The sequence below is a fragment of the Entelurus aequoreus genome, linkage group LG23 (genome assembly GCF_033978785.1).
Source record: "Entelurus aequoreus isolate RoL-2023_Sb linkage group LG23, RoL_Eaeq_v1.1, whole genome shotgun sequence".
Classification (NCBI taxonomy): Eukaryota; Metazoa; Chordata; class Actinopteri; order Syngnathiformes; family Syngnathidae; genus Entelurus; species Entelurus aequoreus.
Genome location: NC_084753.1, coordinates 44,650,308 through 44,675,149, shown reverse-complemented (window position 1 = coordinate 44,675,149; position 24,842 = coordinate 44,650,308). Strand labels below are relative to the sequence as shown.

General features: G+C 35.5%; 1 protein-coding gene across 4 annotated transcripts in view; it reads left to right on the top strand.

Annotated features, from left to right (window-relative positions):
• The window catches only part of LOC133640463 (solute carrier family 2, facilitated glucose transporter member 1-like), a 49,617-nt gene that overhangs the window by 14,262 nt on the left and 10,513 nt on the right, over positions 1-24,842 (top strand). For all 4 annotated transcript variants that reach the window (XM_062033902.1, XM_062033904.1, XM_062033901.1 and 1 more), the window contains 6 exons: positions 5,151-5,296; positions 17,376-17,457; positions 21,847-21,945; positions 23,254-23,414; positions 23,486-23,726; positions 23,793-23,955. In XM_062033902.1, the coding sequence (XP_061889886.1) occupies positions 17,443-17,457; positions 21,847-21,945; positions 23,254-23,414; positions 23,486-23,726; positions 23,793-23,955 (679 nt within the window). In that variant the 5' untranslated portion in view covers positions 5,151-5,296; positions 17,376-17,442. The remainder of the gene's footprint in view (positions 1-5,150; positions 5,297-17,375; positions 17,458-21,846; positions 21,946-23,253; positions 23,415-23,485; positions 23,727-23,792; positions 23,956-24,842) is intronic.

Here is a 24,842-nt window from a genome sequence, read left to right as displayed (position 1 = left end):
GGTTGCCAGAATTTTACCGTGAAAAAGCAGTTTTATCAGTAAAAAATGTACTTTTTACAGTAAAAATCTTGCAACTGAGCTGCCAATTTTTTACCGTACTAACAGTCGTACTGTTGTTGTTGGTTTTTTTACAGTAATACGCTGTAAAAAAACAGTACATTTTATGTTGAAATTATTGCAACCGAGCTGCCAGTTTTTTTTACTGTAAAAAAACATCTGTGCTATTTTACAATAAAAAAATAAGTTTTCTATTTTCACTAAAACTATTTTTAATTTGACAGTAAAATCCCTGCAACTGAGCTGGAAGTTTTTTTACTGTAAAAAAAAAAAGTAAAATTTTTCCATTTCCAGTAACAGGTTGTAAAAAACACTGTAAATTGTACGGTAAAATTTTTGACTGAGATGCCAGTTTTCCATCCATCCATCCATTTTCTACTGCTTGTCAACTGTAAAAACAATGGTACTCTTTTGCCATTTACAGTAATACACCAGTTGTTGGTTTTACGGTAAAAAAAACAACAATAAAAAACCAACAACAAAAACTGGCAGCTCAGTTACCAGAATTTTTATGGAAAAAACAATTTTTTCAGTAAAAAAAAAAAAAGAAGAAGAAGTACATTTTAAAGTCAAATTCCTGCAACTGTTTTGCCATTTACAGTAATATGACGTACAATCTACAGTTGTTTTACTGTAAAATGAAAAAAAAAAACTGGCAGCTGGTTGCCAGAATTTTACCGTGAAAAAGCAGTTTTATCAGTAAAAAATGTACTTTTTACAGTAAAAATCTTGCAACTGAGCTGCCAATTTTTTACCGTACTAACAGTCGTACTGTTGTTGTTGTTTTTTTACAGTAATATGCTGTAAAAAAAACAGTACATTTTATGTTGAAATTATTGCAACCGAGCTGCCAGTTTTTTTTACTGTAAAAAAACATCTGTGCTATTTTACAATAAAAAAATAAGTTTTCTATTTTCACTAAAACTATTTTTAATTTGACAGTAAAACTATTTTTAATTTGACAGTAAAATTCCTGCAACTGAGCTGCAAGTTTTTTTACTGTAAAAAAAAGTAAAATGTTTCCATTTCCAGTAACAAGTTGTAAAAAACACTGTAAATTGTACGGTAAAATTATTGACTGAGATGCCAGTTTTCCATCCATCCATCCATTTTGTACTGCTTGTCAACTGTAAAAACAATGATACGCTTTTGCCATTTATAGTAATACACCATAAAATCGACAGTTGTTGGTTTTACGGTAAAAACAACAACAAAAACTGGCAGCTCAGTGACCAGAAATTTTATGTAAAAAGCAGTTTTCTCAGTAAAAAAAAAAAAAAAGAAGTACATTTTACAGTCAAATTCCTGCAACTGTTTTGCCATTTACAGTAATATGACGTACAATCTACAGTTGTTTTACTGTAAAATGAAAAAAAAAACTGGCAGCTGGTTGCCAGAATTTTACCGTGAAAAAGCAGTTTTCTCAGTAAAAAATTTACTTTTTACAGTAAAAATCTTGCAACTGAGCTGCCAATTTTTTACCGTACTAACAATTGTACTGTTGTTTTGGTTTTTTACAGTAATATGCTGTAAAAAAACCAGTACATTTTATGTTGAAATTATTGCAACCGAGCTGCCAGTTTTTTTTACTGTAATAAAACATCTGTACTATTTTACAATAAAAAAATAAGTTTTCTATTTTCACTAAAACTATTTTTAATTTGACAGTAAAATCCCTGCAACTGAGCTGCAAGTTTTTTTACTGTAAAAAAAAAAGTAAAATTTTTCCATTTCCAGTAACAGGTTGTAAAAAACACTGTAAATTGTACGGTAAAATTATTGACTGAGATGCCAGTTTTCCATCCATCCATCCATTTTCTACTGCTTGTCAACTGTAAAAACAATGGTACTCTTTTGCCATTTACAGTAATACACCAGTTGTTGGTTTTACGGTAAAAAAAACAACAATAAAAAACCAACAACAAAAACTGGCAGCTCAGTTACCAGAATTTTTATGGAAAAAACAATTTTTTCAGTAAAAAAAAAAAAAGAAGAAGAAGTACATTTTACAGTCAAATTCCTGCAACTGTTTTGCCATTTACAGTAATATGACGTACAATCTACAGTTGTTTTACTGTAAAATGAAAAAAAAAAACTGGCAGCTGGTTGCCAGAATTTTACCGTGAAAAAGCAGTTTTATCAGTAAAAAATGTACTTTTTACAGTAAAAATCTTGCAACTGAGCTGCCAATTTTTTACCGTACTAACAGTCGTACTGTTGTTGTTGTTTTTTTACAGTAATATGCTGTAAAAAAACCAGTACATTTTATGTTGAAATCATTGCAACCGAGCTGCCAGTTTTTTTTACTGTAAAAAAACATCTGTGCTATTTTACAATAAAAAAATAAGTTTTCTATTTTCACTAAAACTATTTTTAATTTGACAGTAAAACTATTTTTAATTTGACAGTAAAATTCCTGCAACTGAGCTGCAAGTTTTTTTACTGTAAAAAAAAGTAAAATGTTTCCATTTCCAGTAACAAGTTGTAAAAAACACTGTAAATTGTACGGTAAAATTATTGACTGAGATGCCAGTTTTCCATCCATCCATCCATTTTGTACTGCTTGTCAACTGTAAAAACAATGATACGCTTTTGCCATTTATAGTAATACACCATAAAATCGACAGTTGTTGGTTTTACGGTAAAAACAACAACAAAAACTGGCAGCTCAGTGACCAGAAATTTTATGTAAAAAGCAGTTTTCTCAGTAAAAAAAAAAGTACATTTTACAGTCAAATTCCTGCAACTGTTTTGCCATTTACAGTAATATGACGTACAATCTACAGTTGTTTTACTGTAAAATGAAAAAAAAAAACTGGCAGCTGGTTGCCAGAATTTTACCGTGAAAAAGCAGTTTTCTCAGTAAAAAATTTACTTTTTACAGTAAAAATCTTGCAACTGAGCTGCCAATTTTTTACCGTACTAACAATCGTACTGTTGTTGTTGGTTTTTTACAGTAATATGCTGTAAAAAAAACAGTACATTTTATGTTGAAATTATTGCAACCGAGCTGCCAGTTTTTTTTACTGTAATAAAACATCTGTACTATTTTACAATAAAAAAATAAGTTTTCTATTTTCACTAAAACTATTTTTAATTTGACAGTAAAATCCCTGCAACTGAGCTGCAAGTTTTTTTACTGTAAAAAAAAAAGTACAATTTTTCCATTTCCAGTAACAGGTTGTAAAAAACACTGTAAATTGTACGGTAAAATTATTGACTGAGATGCCAGTTTTCCATCCATCCATCCATTTTCTACTGCTTGTCAACTGTAAAAACAATGGTACTCTTTTGCCATTTACAGTAATACACCATAAAATCTACAGTTGTTGGTTTTACGGTAAAAAAAACAACAAAAACTGGCAGCTCAGTGACCAGAAATTTTATGTAAAAAACAGTTTTCTCAGTAAAAAAAAAAAAAAAGAAGAAGTACATTTTACAGTCAAATTCCTGCAACTGTTTTGCCATTTACAGTAATATGATGTACAATCTACAGTTGTTTTACTGTAAAACACTTATATGCTGTAAAAAAAACGAGCTGCCAGTTTAAAAACATCTGTACTATTTTTCAACTCAGTTGCCAGAATTTTACAATAGAAAAATAAGTTTTTTATTTTCACTAAAAACTGTTTTTAATTTTTTAATTTGACAGTAAGATTTCTGCAACTAAGCTACGTTTTTTACTGTAAAAAAAAAAAGTAAAATTTTTCCATTTACAGTATTAGGTTGTAAAAAAAACACTGTAAATTGTACGGTAAAATTATTGACTGAGATGCCAGTTTTTGACTGTAAAAAACTTTTGCCATTTACAGTAATACACCATAAAATCTACACTTGTTGTTTTTACGGTAAAGAAAAACAAACAAAAAATTGGCAGCTCAGTGGCCACAATTTTAATGTAAAAAGCAGTTTTCTCAGTAAAAAAAGTACATTTTACAGTCACTCTTGCAACTGTTTTGCCATTTACAGTAATATGACGTACAATCTACAGTCGTTGTTTTACCTTAAAAAGAAAAAAAAAACTGGCAGCTGGTTGCCAGAATTTTACCGTAAAAAAGCAGTTTTCTCAGTAAAAAATTTACTTTTTACAGTAAAAATCTTGCAACTGAGCTGCCAATTCTTTGCCGTACTAACAGTCATACTGTTGTTGTTGTTTGTTTTACAGTAATATGCTGTAAAAAAGACAGTACATTTTATGTTGAAATTATTGCAACCGAGCTGCCAGTTTTTTTTTACTGTAAAAAAACATCTGTACTATTTTACAATAAAAAACAAAACAAAAAAACTGTCAGCTTAGTGGCCAGAATGTTTATGTAAAAAGCAGTTTTATCAGTAAAAAATGTACTTTTTTACAGTAAAAATCTTGCAACTGAGCTGCCAATTTTTTACCGTACTAACAATCATACTGTTGTTGTTGTTTGTTTTACAGTAATATGATGTAAAAAAAACCAGTACATTTTATGTTGAAATTATTGCAACTGAGCTGCCAGGTTTTTTTACTGTAAAAAAACATCTGTACTATTTTACAATTAAAAAAAAATTAAAAAACTGTCAGCTCAGTGGCCAGAATGTTTATGTAAAAAGGAGTTTTCTCAGTAAAAAAAAAAAAAAAGAAGTTCATTTCACAGTCAAATTCTTGCAAATGAGCTTTCTTTTTTTTTTTCTATTTACAGTAATAAGTTGTAATAAAAAAAAGAAGCTTGTAGTGGAGTGCCAGGGAATAGCTGACAAAAACGGTTTCCTGGAAAGGTGCCTGCAATAATGTTCAGCGTCACACCTGGGCCGCAAAGCACGTGTCTGTCCCGTCGCCAAAGCCCAGCCCTGGAGGCCTTAGGCCCAGGATGGTGTAGAACTGGTCTGCTCAAGGCCCCGGACTGCAAATCAGCCGGTCCACGGGAAGTGGAGAAGGTGGTGTCATTTTATCGCGCGAGCCACAAATTCAGCAGCTGCATGTGACTTCATCACTGGACTAACTGGTATGGTAAGTGTGTGCATGTGTGTGTGTGTGTGTGTGTGTGTGTGTGTGTGTGTGTGTGTGTGTGTGTGTGTGTGTGTGTGTGTGTGTGTGTGTGTGTGTGTGTGTGTGTTCCCAGGGTGCAGCGCACGGACAAGAAGGTGGACACACTCAGGACGAGGATGGCAGCCACCTTCCAGACTGGGAGATAGTGGAGGAAACTTAGTGTGCACGCAGTTTGCCACACTTTTGACTGTCTGGAGGGAAATTGAGTCAACAGCACAGGTGAGCATTATGTGTACATTTGCATCCCGGATCTCGGACAAGGGGCAGAAACAAGAGGTTTGCCGTGGTTCTGGTGCTGATTCCTGTTAGGAGTGGACTGAACTTGTTGGAGGGTTTGTTTTATTTGACAATGACCTCCAGTCTGACTGCTTCTGTCCCCGTTGTAGTATAGTCTCCATTTAATGCTTCTGTCCCCGTTGTAGTATAGTCTCCATTTAATGCTTCTGTCCCCGTTGTAGTATAGTCTCCATTTAATGCTTCTGTCCCCGTTGTAGTATAGTCTCCATTTAATGCTTCTGTCCCCGTTGTAGTATAGTCTCCATTTAATGCTTCTGTCCCCGTTGTAGTATAGTCTCCATTTAATGCTTCTGTCCCCGTTGTAGTATAGTCTCCATTTAGTGCTTCTGTCCCCGTTGTAGTATAGTCTCCATTTAATGCTTCTGTCCCCGTTGTAGTATAGTCTCCATTTAATGCTTCTGTCCCCGTTGTAGTATAGTCTCCATTTAATGCTTCTGTCCCCGTTGTAGTATAGTCTCCATTTAATGCTTCTGTCCCCGTTGTAGTATAGTCTCCATTTAATGCTTCTGTCCCCGTTGTAGTATAGTCTCCATTTAATGCTTCTGTCCCCGTTGTAGTATAGTCTCCATTTAGTGCTTCTGTCCCCGTTGTAGTATAGTCTCCATTTAATGCTTCTGTCCCCGTTGTAGTATAGTCTCCATTTAATGCTTCTGTCCCCGTTGTAGTATAGTCTCCATTTAATGCTTCTGTCCCCGTTGTAGTATAGTCTCCATTTAATGCCTCTTTTCAATTAGTCTCCCATGTCCCCTGACACATGAAACGTGACAAGTGGGGGGTGGGGGGTTTGATTTCATTGTTAATTATATAAATTGTTTTAAGTAGACTGTCCATTTTACAGTAAAAACTTGACATTTACAACATTTTACTGTACAATATAGCGGTTTTTTTTGTTTTTTGTACAACATTTTACAGTAATTGTAGAAACACTACCGCTGTTTTTGTGGGCGTGGTTTACAGAACATGCTGGCAGTTTAGTGGCCAGAATTTGACTGTTAAATTGACATTGGTTCTTACAACATGATATTCTTCATGGAAAAACAGTACAAAGTTATTTTTTTTGTTCTGGCAACTTAGCTGCCAGTTTTTCTAGCGTAAAAACAAATGTGCCGTCTTTCCATTTACAGTAATACACCGTTAAAAACAAGATTGTACAGTCAAAATCTGCCAGCTCAGTCGACAGAATTTTTACGCAAAAACAGTAATAGTTTTTTTTCCATTTACAGTAAAATGCTGTAAAGAGCATCGTAACATTTATTGTCATTTTTATTAATTTGATGGGTAGTTTGATGTAAAGTTAAGTTTTTATTTAGACAAAAACATGTTTGGAAAGTATGATAATATAGTGTAATATTTCTTGCAATATTGGATACTATTAAAGTTGAAAAGGTATGCAATGTCAAGCAGTACATATATTTTTTCTGTCGAAAAGGAAAAAAATCTATGACATTTAGTGAGAAAATATGAAGTACTTTTACCGTGAAAAAGCAGTTTTCTCAGTAAAAAAAATTACTTTTTACCGTAAAAATCTTGCAACTGAGCTGCCAATTTTTTACCGTACTAACAGTCGTACTGTTTTTGTTTTACAGTTATATGCTGTAAAAAAAACAGTACATTTTATGGTGAAATTATTGCAACCGAGCTGCCAGTTTTTTTACTGTAAAAAAACATCTGTACTATTTTACAATAAAAAAATAAGTTTTCTATTTTCACTAAAAACTATTTTTAATTTGACAGTAAAATTCCTGCAACTGAAAAAAAAAAAAAAGTACAATTTTACCGTTTACTGTAAAAATACTAAATTGTACGGTAAAATTATTGACTGAGACGCCAGTTTTTGACTGTAAAAAACTCTGGTATTATTTTGCCATTTACAGTAATACACCATAAAATCTATTGTGGCCAGAAATTGACTGTTAAATTGACAATGGTTTTTACAACATGATATTCTTCATGGAAAAACAGTACAAAATATATATTTTTTTCCTGGCAACTTAGCTGCCAGTTTTTCTAGCGTAAAAACAAATGTGCCGTCTTTCCATTTACAGTAATACACCGTTAAAAACAAGATTGTACAGTCAAAATCTGCCAGCTCAGTCGACAGAATTTTTACACAAAAACAGTAGTAGTTTTTTTTCCATTTACAGTAAAATGCTGTAAAGAGCATCGTAACATTTATTAATTTGATGGGTAGTTTGATGTAAAGTTAAGTTTTTATTTAGACAAAAACATGTTTGGAAAGTATGATAATATAGTGTAATATTTCTTGCAATATTGGATACTATTAAAGTTGAAAAGGTATGCAATGTCAAGCAGTACATATATTTTTTCTGTCGAAAAGGAACAAATCTATGACATTTAGTGAGAAAATATGAAGTACTTTTACCGTGAAAAAGCAGTTTTCTCAGTAAAAAAAAATTACTTTTTACTGTAAAAATATTGCAACAGAGCTGCCAATTTTTTACCGTACTAACAGTCGTACTGTTTTTGTTTTACAGTTATATGCTGTAAAAAAACAGTACATTTTATGGTGAAATTATTGCAACCGAGCTGCCAGTTTTTTTTACTGTAAAAAAACATCTGTACTATTTTACAATAAAAAAACTAGTTTTCTATTTTCACTAAAAACTATTTTTAATTTGACAGTAAAATTCCTGCAACTGAAAAAAAAAAAAGCAAAATTTTTCCGTTTACTGTAAAAACACTAAATTGTACGGTAAAATTATTGACTGAGATGCCAGTTTTTGACTGTAAAAAACTCTGGTATTCTTTTGCCATTTACAGTAATACACCATAAAATCTATAGTGGCCAGAAATTGACTGTTAAATTGACAATGGTTTTTACAACATGATATTCTTCATGGAAAAACAGTACAAAATATATATTTTTTTCCTGGCAACTTAGCTGCCAGTTTTTCTAGCGTAAAAACAAATGTGCCGTCTTTCCATTTACAGTAATACACCGTTAAAAACAAGATTGTACAGTCAAAATCTGCCAGCTCAGTCGACAGAATTTTTACACAAAAACAGTAGTATTTTTTTTTTCCATTTACAGTAAAATGCTGTAAAGAGCATCGTAACATTTATTGTCATTTTTATTAATTTGATGGGTAGTTTGATGTAAAGTTAAGTTTTTTTATTTAGACAAAAACATGTTTGGAAAGTATGATAATATAGTGTAATATTTCTTGCAATATTGGATACTATTAAAGTTGAAAAGGTATGCAATGTCAAGCAGTACATATATTTTTTCTGTCGAAAAGGAAAAAATCTATGACATTTAGTGAGAAAATATGAAGTACTTTTACCGTGAAAAAGCAGTTTTCTCAGTAAAAAAATTACTTTTTACAGTAAAAATATTGCAACAGAGCTGCCAATTTTTTACCGTACTAACAGTTGTAGTGTTTTTGTTTTTGTTTTACAGTTATATGCTGTAAAAAAAAACAGTACATTTTATGGTGAAATTATTGCAACCGAGCTGCAGTTTTTTTACTGTAAAAAAACATCTGTACTATTTTACAATTAAAAAAACAAGTTTTCTATTTTCACTAAAAAACTATTTTTAATTTGACAGTAAAATTCCTGCAACTGAAAAAAAAAAAAAGTACAATTTTACCGTTTACTGTAAAAACACTAAATTGTACGGTAAAATTATTGACTGAGATGCCAGTTTTTGACTGTAAAAAACTCTGGTATTTTTTGCCATTTACAGTAATACACCATAAAATCTATAGTGGCCAGAAATTGACTGTTAAATTGACATTGGTTTTTACAACATGATATTCTTCATGGAAAAACAGTACAAAATATTTTTTTTTTCTGGCAACTTAGCTGCCAGTTTTTCTAGCGTAAAAACAAATGTGCCGTCTTTCCATTTACAGTAATACACCGTTAAAAACAAGATTGCACAGTCAAAATCTGCCAGCTCAGTTGACAGAATTTTTACGCAAAAACAGTAGTAGTTTTTTTCCATTTACAGTAAAATGCTGTAAAGAGCATCGTAACATTTATTATTTCTGCTCTGCCGCTCCCAGTCTGTGGAACGCTCTGCCTGACCACCTGAGGGCACCACAGACTGTGGATGCTTTTAAAAAAGGTTTAAAACCCCTTTTTTTTTTTTTTTTTTAAATAAGCTTTTTTTTAGATATATGCATACTAGTTTTAGCTATTTGGCTGTTCTAGTTAAAAAAAATGTTTTTAATTTTTTAATTATCTTTTTTTTTTTTTTAATTATTTTTTTAATACACTGGAGCACTTTGAGGTTGTTTACTCAATGTAAAGTGCTTTTTACAAATAAAATCTATTATTATTATTGTCATTTTTATTAATTTGATGGGTAGTTTGATGTAAAGTTAAGTCTTTTTATTTAGACAACAACATGTTGGGAAAGTATGATAACATACTGTAATATTTCTTGCAATATTGGATATCATTAAAGTTTAAAAGATATGCAATGTCAAGCAGTGCATATATTTCTTCTGTCAAAAAGAAAAAAATCAATGACATTTAGTAATAAATATGAAGTACTTTATTGACACATGTCCAGGTGTTTGCGGGCCAGATAAAAATGATGTGGCGGGCTACGTCTGGCCCCCAGGCCTTGACTTTAGAGTGTTGACTATCCTAAAAGGTGTTTTTTTGGCAATCCCAAGTTTGACCACAGCGTCAGTCGCTATGTCGAGTGGCGCTTTCCGTCCTTTTCAGCAGACTGCATTGGATGCAGATACACCCGGGAGTCCTTTCCCTACTTGTGTTGTCAAATAACTTTCTATATTTAGGAAAACATCAGCATGAACAGATGTGGCTGTAGGAAACCCTCCTGAGACTTTATAGATGCATTTGAAGTCTGATGCATCATCCAGCAGCTTCATAACGCTCTGCAATAAATACTGTAGTGTAGTAGACCTAAGTATTCATCAAGTACCACCATAATGACAACATTAAATACAGTAGTGTAGTAGGCCTAAGTATTCATTAAGTACCACCATAATGACAACATTAAATACAGTAGTGTAGTAGACCTAAGTATTCATCAAGTACCACCATAATGTCAACATTAAATACAGTAGTGTAGTAGGCCTAAGTATTCATTAAGTACCACCATAATGACAACATTAAATACAGTAGTGTAGTAGACCTAAGTATTCATTAAGTACCACCATAATGACAACATTAAATACAGTAGTGTAGTAGACCTAAGTATTCATTAAGTACCACCATAATGACAACATTAAATACAGTAGTGTAGTCGACCTAAGTATTCATTAAGTACCACCATAATGACAACATTAAATACAGTAGTGTAGTAGACCTAAGTATTCATCAAGTACCACCATAATGACAACATTAAATACAGTAGTGTAGTAGACCTAAGTATTCATTAAGTACCACCATAATGACAACATTAAATACAGTAGTGTAGTAGACCTAAGTATTCATCAAGTACCACCATAATGACAACATTAAATACAGTAGTGTAGTAGACCTAAGTATTCATCAAGTACCACCATAATGACAACATTAAATACAGTAGTGTAGTAGACCTAAGTATTCATCAAGTACCACCATAATGACAACATTAAATACAGTAGTGTAGTAGACCTAAGTATTCATTAAGTACCACCATAATGACAACATTAAATACAGTAGTGTAGTAGACCTAAGTATTCATCAAGTACCACCATAATGACAACATTAAATACAGTAGTGTAGTAGACCTAAGTATTCATCAAGTACCACCATAATGACAACATTAAATACAGTAGTGTAGTAGACCTAAGTATTCATTAAGTACCACCATAATGACAACATTAAATACAGTAGTGTAGTAGACCTAAGTATTCATTAAGTACCACCATAATGACAACATTAAATACAGTAGTGTAGTAGACCTAAGTATTCATTAAGTACCACCATAATGACAACATTAAATACAGTAGTGTAGTAGACCTAAGTATTCATCAAGTACCACCATAATGACAACATTAAATACAGTAGTGTAGTAGACCTAAGTATTCATCAAGTACCACCATAATGACAACATTAAATACAGTAGTGTAGTAGACCTAAGTATTCATTAAGTACCACCATAATGACAACATTAAATACAGTAGTGTAGTAGACCTAAGTATTCATTAAGTACCACCATGATGACAACATTAAATACAGTAGTGTAGTAGACCTAAGTATTCATTAAGTACCACCATAATGACAACATTAAATACAGTAGTGTAGTAGACCTAAGTATTCATTAAGTACCACCATAATGACAACATTAAATACAGTAGTGTAGTAGACCTAAGTATTCATTAAGTACCACCATAATGACAACATTAAATACAGTAGTGTAGTAGACCTAAGTATTCATTAAGTACCACCATAATGACAACATTAAATACAGTAGTGTAGTAGACCTAAGTATTCATCAAGTACCACCATAATGACAACATTAAATACAGTAGTGTAGTAGACCTAAGTATTCATTAAGTACCACCATAATGACAACATTAAATACAGTAGTGTAGTAGACCTAAGTATTCATCAAGTACCACCATAATGACAACATTAAATACAGTAGTGTAGTAGACCTAAGTATTCATTAAGTACCACCATAATGACAACATTAAATACTGTAGTGTAGTAGACCTAAGTATTCATTAAGTACCACCATAATGACAACATTAAATACAGTAGTGTAGTAGACCTAAGTATTCATTAAGTACCACCATAATGACAACATTAAATACAGTAGTGTAGTAGACCTAAGTATTCATCAAGTACCACCATAATGACAACATTAAATACAGTAGTGTAGTAGACCTAAGTATTCATTAAGTACCACCATAATGACAACATTAAATACAGTAGTGTAGTAGACCTAAGTATTCATTAAGTACCACCATAATGACAACATTAAATACAGTAGTGTAGTAGACCTAAGTATTCATTAAGTACCACCATAATGACAACATTAAATACTGTAGTGTAGTAGACCTAAGTATTCATTAAGTACCACCATAATGACAACATTAAATACAGTAGTGTAGTCGACCTAAGTATTCATCAAGTACCACCATAATGACAACATTAAATACAGTAGTGTAGTAGACCTAAGTATTCATTAAGTACCACCATAATGACAACATTAAATACAGTAGTGTAGTAGACCTAAGTATTCATCAAGTACCACCATAATGACAACATTAAATACAGTAGTGTAGTAGACCTAAGTATTCATTAAGTACCACCATAATGACAACATTAAATACAGTAGTGTAGTAGACCTAAGTATTCATCAAGTACCACCATAATGACAACATTAAATACAGTAGTGTAGTAGACCTAAGTATTCATTAAGGAGCACCATAATGACAACATTAAATGCAGTAGTGTAGTAGACCTAAGTATTCATCAAGTACCACCATAATGACAACATTAAATACAGTAGTGTAGTAGACCTAAGTATTCATCAAGTACCACCATAATGACAACATTAAATACAGTAGTGTAGTAGACCTAAGTATTCATTAAGTACCACCATAATGACAACATTAAATACAGTAGTGTAGTAGACCTAAGTATTCATCAAGTACCACCATAATGACAACATTAAATACAGTAGTGTAGTAGACCTAAGTATTCATTAAGTACCACCATAATGACAACATTAAATACAGTAGTGTAGTAGACCTAAGTATTCATTAAGTACCACCATAATGACAACATTAAATACAGTAGTGTAGTAGACCTAAGTATTCATCAAGTACCACCATAATGACAACATTAAATACAGTAGTGTAGTAGACCTAAGTATTCATTAAGTACCACCATAATGACAACATTAAATACAGTAGTGTAGTAGACCTAAGTATTCATCAAGTACCACCATAATGACAACATTAAATACAGTAGTGTAGTAGACCTAAGTATTCATTAAGGAGCACCATAATGACAACATTAAATACAGTAGTGTAGTAGACCTAAGTATTCATCAAGTACCACCATAATGACAACATTAAATACAGTAGTGTAGTAGACCTAAGTATTCATCAAGTACCACCATAATGACAACATTAAATACAGTAGTGTAGTAGACCTAAGTATTCATTAAGTACCACCATAATGACAACATTAAATACAGTAGTGTAGTAGACCTAAGTATTCATCAAGTACCACCATAATGACAACATTAAATACAGTAGTGTAGTAGACCTAAGTATTCATTAAGTACCACCATAATGACAACATTAAATACAGTAGTGTAGTAGACCTAAGTATTCATTAAGTACCACCATAATGACAACATTAAATACAGTAGTGTAGTAGACCTAAGTATTCATCAAGTACCACCATAATGACAACATTAAATACAGTAGTGTAGTAGACCTAAGTATTCATTAAGTACCACCATAATGACAACATTAAATACAGTAGTGTAGTAGACCTAAGTATTCATCAAGTACCACCATAATGACAACATTAAATACAGTAGTGTAGTAGACCTAAGTAATCATTAAGTACCACCATAATGACAACATTAAATACAGTAGTGTAGTAGACCTAAGTATTCATCAAGTACCACCATAATGACAACATTAAATACAGTAGTGTAGTAGACCTAAGTATTCATTAAGTACCACCATCATTAAATACAGTAGTGTAGTAGACCTAAGTATTCATTAAGTACCACCATAATGACAACATTAAATACAGTAGTGTAGTAGACCTAAGTATTCATTAAGTACCACCATAATGACAACATTAAATACAGTAGTGTAGTAGACCTAAGTATTCATTAAGTACCACCATCATTAAATACAGTAGTGTAGTAGACCTAAGTATTCATTAAGTACCACCATAATGACAACATTAAATACAGTAGTGTAGTAGACCTAAGTATTCATTAAGTACCACCATAATGACAACATTAAATACAGTAGTGTAGTAGACCTAAGTATTCATTAAGTACCACCATAATGACAACATTAAATACAGTAGTGTAGTAGACCTAAGTATTCATCAAGTACCACCATAATGACAACATTAAATACAGTAGTGTAGTAGACCTAAGTATTCCTAAAGTACCACCATAATGACAACATTAAATACAGTAGTGTAGTAGACCTAAGTATTCATCAAGTACCACCATAATGACAACATTAAATACAGTAGTGTAGTAGACCTAAGTATTCATCAAGTACCACCATAATGACAACATTAAATACAGTAGTGTAGTAGACCTAAGTATTCATCAAGTACCACCATAATGACAACATTAAATACAGTAGTGTAGTAGACCTAAGTATTCATTAAGTACCACCATAATGACAACATTAAATACAGTAGTGTAGTAGACCTAAGTATTCATCAAGTACCACCATAATGACAACATTAAATACAGTAGTGTAGTAGACCTAAGTATTCATCAAGTACCACCATAATGACAACATTAAATACAGTAGTGTAGTAGACCTAAGTATTCATTAAGTACCACCATAATGACAACATTAAATACAGTAGTGTAGTAGACCTAAGTATTCATTAAGTACCACCATAATGACAACATTAAATACAGTAGTGTAGTAGACCTAAGTATTCATTAAGTACCACCATAATGACAACATTAAATACAGTAGTGTAGTAGACCTAAGTATTCATCAAGTACCACCATAATGACAACATTAAATACAGTAGTGTAGTAGACCTAAGTATTCATCAAGTACCACCATAATGACAACATTAAATACAGTAGTGTAGTAGACCTAAGTATTCATCAAGTACCACCATAATGACAACATTAAATACAGTAGTGTAGTAGACCTAAGTATTCATTAAGTACCACCATAATGACAACATTAAATACAGTAGTGTAGTCGACCTAAGTATTCATCAAGTACCACCATAATGCCAACATTAAATACAGTAGTGTAGTAGACCTAAGTATTCATTAAGTACCACCATAATGACAACATTAAATACAGTAGTGTAGTAGACCTAAGTATTCATTAAGTACCACCGTAATGACAACATTAAATACTGTAGTGTAGTAGACCTAAGTATTCATCAAGTACCACCATAATGACAACATTAAATACAGTAGTGTAGTAGACCTAAGTATTCCTAAAGTACCACCATAATGACAACATTAAATACAGTAGTGTAGTAGACCTAAGTATTCATCAAGTACCACCATAATGACAACATTAAATACAGTAGTGTAGTAGACCTAAGTATTCCTAAAGTACCACCATAATGACAACATTAAATACAGTAGTGTAGTAGACCTAAGTATTCATTAAGTACCACCATAATGACAACATTAAATACAGTAGTGTAGTCGACCTAAGTATTCATCAAGTACCACCATAATGCCAACATTAAATACAGTAGTGTAGTAGACCTAAGTATTCATTAAGTACCACCATAATGACAACATTAAATACAGTAGTGTAGTAGACCTAAGTATTCATTAAGTACCACCGTAATGACAACATTAAATACAGTAGTGTAGTAGACCTAAGTATTCATTAAGTACCACCATGATGACAACATTAAATACAGTAGTGTAGTAGACCTAAGTATTCATTAAGTACCACCATCATGACAACATTAAATACAGTAGTGTAGTAGACCTAAGTATTCATCAAGTACCACCATAATGACAACATTAAATACAGTAGTGTAGTAGACCTAAGTATTCATTAAGTACCACCATGATGACAACATTAAATACAGTAGTGTAGTAGACCTAAGTATTCATTAAGTACCACCATAATGACAACATTAAATACAGTAGTGTAGTAGACCTAAGTATTCATCAAGTACCACCATAATGACAACATTAAATACAGTAGTGTAGTAGACCTAAGTATTCATTAAGTACCACCATAATGACAACATTAAATACAGTAGTGTAGTAGACCTAAGTATTCATTAAGTACCACCATAATGACAACATTAAATACAGTAGTGTAGTAGACCTAAGTATTCATTAAGTACCACCATAATGACAACATTAAATACAGTAGTGTAGTAGACCTAAGTATTCATCAAGTACCACCATAATGACAACATTAAATACAGTAGTGTAGTAGACCTAAGTATTCATTAAGTACCACCATAATGACAACATTAAATACAGTAGTGTAGTAGACCTAAGTATTCATTAAGTACCACCATAATGACAACATTAAATACAGTAGTGTAGTAGACCTAAGTATTCATTAAGTACCACCATAATGACAACATTAAATACAGTAGTGTAGTAGACCTAAGTATTCATTAAGTACCACCATAATGACAACATTAAATACAGTAGTGTAGTAGACCTAAGTATTCATTAAGTACCACCATAATGACAACATTAAATACAGTAGTGTAGTAGACCTAAGTATTCATCAAGTACCACCATAATGACAACATTAAATACAGTAGTGTAGTAGACCTAAGTATTCATTAAGTACCACCATAATGACAACATTAAATACAGTAGTGTAGTAGACCTAAGTATTCATTAAGTACCACCATAATGACAACATTAAATACAGTAGTGTAGTAGACCTAAGTATTCATTAAGTACCACCATAATGACAACATTAAATACAGTAGTGTAGTAGACCTAAGTATTCATCAAGTACCACCATAATGACAACATTAAATAGAACTAAGTAGTCATTAAACACATGTGTTTGGGGCTGTGAACAAGCCCCGCCCACTCTGCTTTGTTCCTGGTCTGAGCTGCTGTGACCTCGATTATCATAATAACTCCTAGAACACCCAAAAGTGCAGATTTCAACCATTGAAATACTTTGTATAGTTGAAGACTTACGGTCACATCATCACGGCAAATACACTTTTCATGTTAAAAAAATGATGTAGAACGTCCGGCGGGCCGCATTGAACATCTTCATGTGGCCCGCGGGCCGTACTTTGCCCAGGTCTGACCTGGAGGACTGGGCCGGACTGTGCACGACATCAACTCTGAGAGTGTTTTCCTTCCTTGCAGGGGGTAATGAGGATGGAATAAATGCGCGTGCATTTCCAGGGAGGCATACCCCATCTGAAGCTGACACATGGCGTCCCAGGAGGTGAGTTTGTGAGCGCGCTGGAACAGTAACACTTCCTTGAGGTAGCCTAAATATGCATCTGGACATGTTGCCAGGGTGTGAAAATACTCCTCATAGCACCTCTGACCTGTAAAAGTGCCAGCGTGTGCGTTTACATGTTGACACTCAAGGCTATGTGGCCTTCATGCTGTCCAGCAGGGACTTCAACTACACACACACACAGTCCTGGTCATAAGTGTACATACACTTGTAAAGGACATGACTTTACAATCATTTCTTATTTTGTTGTGATGTAGTGATTGGAGCACATACTTGTTGCTCACAAAAAACATTCATGAAGTTTGCTTCTTTTATGAATTTATTATGTGTCTACTGAAAATGTGAGGGTCAAAAGTACCGTATTTCCTTGAATAGCCGCCGGGGCGCTAATTAATTTAAAACCTCTTCTCACTCCTGCGTTTACCAAAAGCATGCGGGATTGGCCAGCATGCGCTAATTATTTTAAAACCTCTTCTCACTCCTGCGTTTACCAAAAGCATGCGGGATTGGCAAGCATGCGCTAATTATTTTAAAACCTCTTCTCACTCCGGCGCTTACCTTATCATGAAAAGCACATTTAATAAAAAAAAACGTTATTATGGTCTTACCTTTAGGTATAAATGAGTCCATGCGCAGCTTCTATAGAAGTCTTCCTTATCTTTCTTCAGTTTTAAAAGTCTCTCTGTTTCGATGGAGGTCTTCCTTTAAGTATTACCTCCTGCTTCGATTGAAAGTCCAGTTCAGAAAACTGTTTTATTTTAGATATGTAATCCTCCATGGTGAAAGTGGAAGCAAACAATGGCTGCTCACTCTTGCTGCGTGTTGTCTTCTTCTGCAGCACCGGTCTTCTGCAGTACCAGCAGTCGCAAGAAGGATCACTAGCGCCCTCTACCACCAGGAGGCGGAAGTCATTTAATGACTCAAATTTGACCCGGCGGAAGTGCCAAGCATGCGCTAATTATTTTGCGAAACGAGTTTGACCCGGCTGTAATTCTAGGCAGGCGAATACTATATTCCCGGCGGCAATTCAAGGAAATACGGTATACATACAGCAATGTTAATATTTGCTTACATGGCAAGTTTACCGGCAATAAGGTGCTTTTGGTAGCCATCCACAAGCTTCTGGTTGACCACTTGACCACTAAATTGCTGCAGTTCAGCTAAATGTGTTGCTTTTCTGACATGGACTTGTTTCTTCAGCATTGTCCACACCTTTAAGTCAGGCCATTCTAAAACCTTCATTCTAGCCTGATTTAGCCATTCCTTTACCACTTTTGAGGTGTGTTTGGGGTAGGGATGTCCGATAATATCGGCCGGCCGATAAATGCGTTAAAATGTAATATCGGAAATTATCGGTACCGTTTTTTTTATTATCTATATCGTTTTTTGGGGGTTTTTTTTTGGTTTTTTTTATTAAATCAACATAAAAAAAACAAGATACACATACAATTAGTGCACCAACCCAAAAAAACTCCCTCCCCCCATTTCTTTCTGTTATCAATATTCTGCTTCCTACATTATATATCAATATATATCAATACAGTCTGCAAGGGATACAGTCCGTAAGCACACATGATTGTGCGTGCTGCTGCTCCACTAATAGTGTTAATTTGACTCATTTTCATTCATTACTAGTTTCTATGTAACTGTTTTTATATTGTTTTACTTTCTTTTTTATTTATTTATCTTATTTTATTATTTTTAAAAAAAAAGTACCTTATCTTCACCATACCTGGTTGTCCAAATTAGGCATAATAATGTGTTAATTCCACGACTGCATATATTGGTTGATATCGGTATCGGTTGACATCGGTATCGGTAATTAAAGAGTTGGACAATATCGGAATATCGGATATCGGCAAAAAGCCATTATCGGACATCCCTAGTTTGGGGTCATTGTCCTGTTGGAACACCCAACAAGACCCAACCTCCGGGCTGATGATTTTGGCTTGTCCTGAACAATTTGGAGCTACCGTATTTTTCGGAGTATAAGTCGCTCCGGAGTATAAGTCGCACCGGCCGAAAATGCATAATGAAGAAGTAAAAAAACATATAAGTCACACTATGACTTATTTTGACTTTTTTGTGTTTTATTTCTTGTCTTGCGCTCCTATTTTGGCGGCTTTTTCTCTTTTTTGGGTATTTTCCCGTAGCAGTTTCATGTCTTCCTTTGAGCGATATTTCACGCATCTACTTTATTTTAGCAATCAAGAACATTTAAGTTGTTTTTATCCTTTTTTCTGGGGACATTGTTGATTGTCATGTCATGTTCGGATGTACTTTGTGGACGCCGTCTTTGCTCCCCAGTAAGTCTTTGCTGTCGTCCAGCATTCTGTTTTTGTTTACTTATTAGCCAGTTCAGTTTTACCGTATTTTTCGGAGTATAAGTCGCTCCGGAGTATAAGTTGCACCGGCCGAAAATGCATAATAAAGAAGGAAAAAAACATAATAAGTCGCACTGGAGTATAAGTCGCATTTTTGGGGGAAATGTATTTGATAAAAGCCAACAGCAAGAATAGACATTTCAAAGGCAATTTAAAATACATAAAGAATAGTGAACAACAGGCTGAATAAGTGTACGTTATGAGGCATAAATAACCAACTGGTATGTTAACGTAACATATTATGGTAAGAGTCATTCAAATAACTATAACATATAGAACATGCTATACGTTTACCAAACAATCTGTCACTCCTAATCGCTAAATCCCATGAAATCTTATACGTCTAGTCCAGGGGTCGGCAACCTTTACCACTCATAGAGCCATTTTGGAAAGTTTCACAAATTAAAGAAAACAATGGGAGCCACAAAAACATTTTGAAAGTTTAAAATGAAAAACACCACATACAAAGCTTAAATTGCTTTGCGCTATGTTAACCAGGGGTCTCTGACACACGCACCGGCACGCATCTCTATGTGGAAATTTAATGTTAGTGCAGCCCGCGACTTTTAATTGACCGGCGCTTGATAGCGTCTTTCTTGCCAACCCTCACAATTTTCCGGGAGACTCCCAAATTTCAGGACGTGCTGGCACTGCTTTTAGCGCCCTCTACAGCCTGCCCAAACAGCGTACCTGCTTGGCCACATGATGAATGCAGCTTTTGCTTGCACACGTAAGTGCCAGCAAGGCATACTTGTTCAACAGCCACACAGCTTACACTGACGGTAGTCGTACAAAAACAACTTTAACACTGTTACGTTACAAATATGCGCCACACTTTTGAACCCACACCAAAAAAGAATGACAAACACATTTCTGGAGAACATCTGCACTGTAACACAACATAAACACAACACAACAAATACCCAGAATCCCATGCAGCCCTAACTCTTCCGCTCAACCGACGCACGGAGATGGGGTGGGGGTTGATGTGTGGGGGGGTTTGGTGGTAGCGGGGGTGTATAATGTAGACCGGAAGAATTAGGGCTGCATGGGATTCTGGGTATTTGTTGTGTTGTGCTACGGTGCGGATGTTCTCCAGAAATGTTTTTGTCATTCTTTTTTGGTGTGGGTTCACAGTGTGGCGCATATTTGTAACGTAACAGTGTTAAAGTTGTTTTTGTACGACTACCGTCAGTGTAAGCTGTGTGGCTGTTGAGCAAGTATGCCTTGCTGGCACTTACGTGTGCAAGTAAAAGCAACATATAACATGTGGCCGGGCTGGCACGCTGTTTGTAAATGCTATAGAGGACAATTAATGCAGTGCCATTAGGACACGCCCTTGATTAAGTCATTAGAGTGAAAATAGGATAATATTTGCCCTGGGAGATTTCTAGGAGAGGCTGTCTCCTGGGAAAATCGGGGGGGGTCGTTAAGTATACTGGGAAAACCGGGAGGGTCGGCAAGTATGCAGCTGAGCCGCATCAGAGTGGTCAAAGAGCCGCATGCGGCTCCGGAGCCGCGGGTTGCCGACCCCTGTTCTAGTCTCTTACGTGAATGAGATCAATAATATTATTTGATATTTTACGCTAATGTGTTAATCATTTCACACATAAGTCGCTCCTGAGTATAAGTCGCACCCCCGGCCAAACTATGGAAAAAACTGTGACTTACAATAAAATATGGTATGTTCTTCACGGAAAATGAGCCAAAGTCAGTGAGTCTCAGTTTGAAAAATTAATTAATTGTATAATTAAAAGCTTGAGTGAAACTGCATGTTCCATCATTGTGCTGCGGGGGTGGGCGTGTCCACAGGCCGGATGGGAGAATGTGTGTACAAATAAGACTTTATAGCAAATGTCAGTGTTGTACCCTGACTGTCTCACCACATTCTCATGGCAACAACACAACGCCAAAGAGCTGAGAAAAAGGCAGCGACATTGATTGACGGGTGTCTGTATCGCTCTTTTAACACGCTGAATTGTTCCAGAGCCATTTGACAGCCATACTCCTGATCTCCATCTTGGCGGCGGTCCTGGGCTCACTGCAGGTGGGCTACCACACGGGGAACGTCAACGCCCCGGCCAAGGTGATTTCTTTATTTGATGAACAATTCATTCTCTCAAAACTTTGCCGTTTTTGAACTCACTTTCATGTAAGTCTCAGAGGTCCCACACCAGAAGTGTGTTCTACACAAGGCTGGAGTTTAGGCCACAAACACTTTTTGGGAGCCCCGTTTTGTCCCTGTAGCTTTTTATGCTAACACTCGTCCTACCTAATAATAAGATGACTTTGGATCATTCCTCATTTTTAAAAGCTATTTTTAAGTGTCTTAATGGATTAGCCCCTGCTGTGATGTGTAAAGAAGTACACAGGTACAGTAGTGAAGGTGTGCAGTGGGTGGGGCGGGAGGTGTAGAGTGGAAAGGTGGTGGACCACTCTGGGTCAGTCTGAGTTCTCAGTGAAGTTCTCACATCTGTGGAACTCTTTGCCACTGGACTTAAAGTCGGACATTAAACTTTTCTCCACTAAACTGAAAAAGTGGCTTAAGTAAAATCAGAAGTGTGAGCACTGGAACTGGGTGTAGTAATGTGAGTACTAGAACTGGGTGTAGTAATGTGAGTACTAGAACTGGGTGTAGTAGTGTGAGCACTAGAACTGGGTGTAGTAATGTGACCACTAGAACTGGGTGTAGTAATGTGAGCACTAGAACTGGGTGTAGTAATATGAGCACTAGAACTGGGTGTAGTAATGTGAGCACTAGTACTGGGTGTAGTAATGTGAGTACTAGAACTGGGTGTAGTAATGTGAAATAATAGATTTTTTTAACATTTAGGTGTTCATACACCGGCTTGAGGAGAAGCATCAAAGAGTGACAGTTTCTTTTTGTTATGCAGTATATCCGCTAAATAAGTCAGCCTGAGGAAAACTGGATCGGTCACGTGGAGGACAAACAAATGGCCAACAAATATCTCCCAGCATCAAGACACAACTGAACAAACAGACGCCCTACGTGCTCACTCACATCCTGACATGTTCCAGGCATTTCCATAAATGCTGAGACGAGGCCTGCGGCAGGCAAACAATGTCATATGTTCCCTTAACTCTTGGGTCAGCTTTCACCAAAAAAAATGCATTTTTTTCCCCCCATCTTGGACAAGTCAGTTCAATTTCAAGTTTACCGGGCTGAAACTTTGAATAAACCTGAGTAAAAAGACACAAAAATAGCGTTAACGCCAACATTGTATTTGATTTACTTAAAACTTTTTTGAGCGTTTGTGTTTTCCGTCGCTTTACGTAGTTTTGAATGAAGGATTAAGGGACATCTTGACAAAGCGGAAGATTCTCAGCCGGTGGCATGCACACTTCCACTTCCAACAGTCTTTGTTTGTTTCAGATCATTGAGGCCTTCTTCAATGAAACCTGGACAGACCGACACAACCAAACCATTTCAGACCACAGCCTGACCCTCCTGTGGTCGCTGTCGGTCAGCATCAAGGACTTCGGAGCCCTGTTGGGCTCGCTGGGAGTCAAATATCTGGCAGACTCATTTGGAAGGTGAAAACAGACTTCGGGAAGGACACTGGTTCTTGGTCTGTAAAATGTCCGCCGTCTTCCCTCCCGTCCAGGCGTAACTCCATCCTGATATGCAACGGTCTGTCCGTGGTGGGAGCGTGCCTGATGGTCATCTCCAAAGCCATCGAATCATTTGAGGCTCTCATCCTGGGAAGACTGTTGTTTGGTCTCTTCTGCGGCCTGGTGATGAGTCTCAATCCACTCTACATCCAGGAAGTGTCCCCCACCGCCCTGAGAGGGGCTTTTGCAACACTCAACCAGGTGGCCTACGCTTCAGGGATCCTGCTGGGCATGGTGAGGCCAGAAAGAACCCTGCCAAAAACGGCATCTAGTCCTAAAAGGTTTGTTTGGTTCCTGCAGGTGGCCGGACTGGAGACAATGTTGGGGACGACGGACCTCTGGGACATGATGTTGTCCCTGTCTTTGATCCCGGCACTGGCACAGTTCCTCATCCTGCCTTTTTGCCCCGAGAGTCCTCGGTTTCTGCTCCTCAACCAGGGAGAGGACAGCAAGGCGGATGCTGGTGGGGACACTTGCACCTTTTAAAGGCCTACTGAAATGATTTTTTTTAATTTAAACGGGAATAGCAGATCCATTCTACGTGTCATACTTGATCATTTCGCGATATTGCCATATTTTTGCTGAAAGGATTTAGTAGAGAAAATCGACGATAAAGTTGGCAACTTTTGCTCGCTGATTAAAAAAAAGCCTTGCCTGTAGCGGAAGTAGCGTGACGTCACAGGAGCTAGTATTCCTCACAATTCCCCGTTGTTTACAATGGAGCGAGAGAGATTCGGAGCGAGAAAGTGACGATTACCCCATTAATTTGAGCCGGGATGAAAGATTCGTAGATGAGGAATGTTAGAGTGAAGGACTTGAGAGGCAGTGATGGACGTATCTTTTTTCGCTCTGAGCGTAACTTAGGTACAAGCTGGCTCATTGGATTCCACACTCTCTCCTTTTTCTATAGTGGATCACGGATTTGTATTTTAAACCACCTCGGATACTATATCCTCTTGAAAATGAGAGTCGAGAACGCGAAATGGACATTTAAAGTGACTTTTATCTCCAAGACAATACATCGGTGACACACTTAGCTAACGTGATAGCATCGTTCTCAAATGAAGATAGAAACACAATAAATAAACCCCTGACTGGAAGGATAGACAGAAGACCAACAATACTATTAAACCATGTACATGTAACTACACGGTTAAAAATTCTCAGCCTGGTAAGGCTTAACTATGCTGTTGCTAACGACACTAAGGCTAATTTAGCAACTTAGCAACCGGACCTCACAGAACTATGTACTCTTCTCCTTTTTCTATTGTGGATCACGGATATGTATTTTAAACCACCTGGGATACTATATCCTCTTGAAAATGAGAGTCGAGCACGCGAAATGGACAT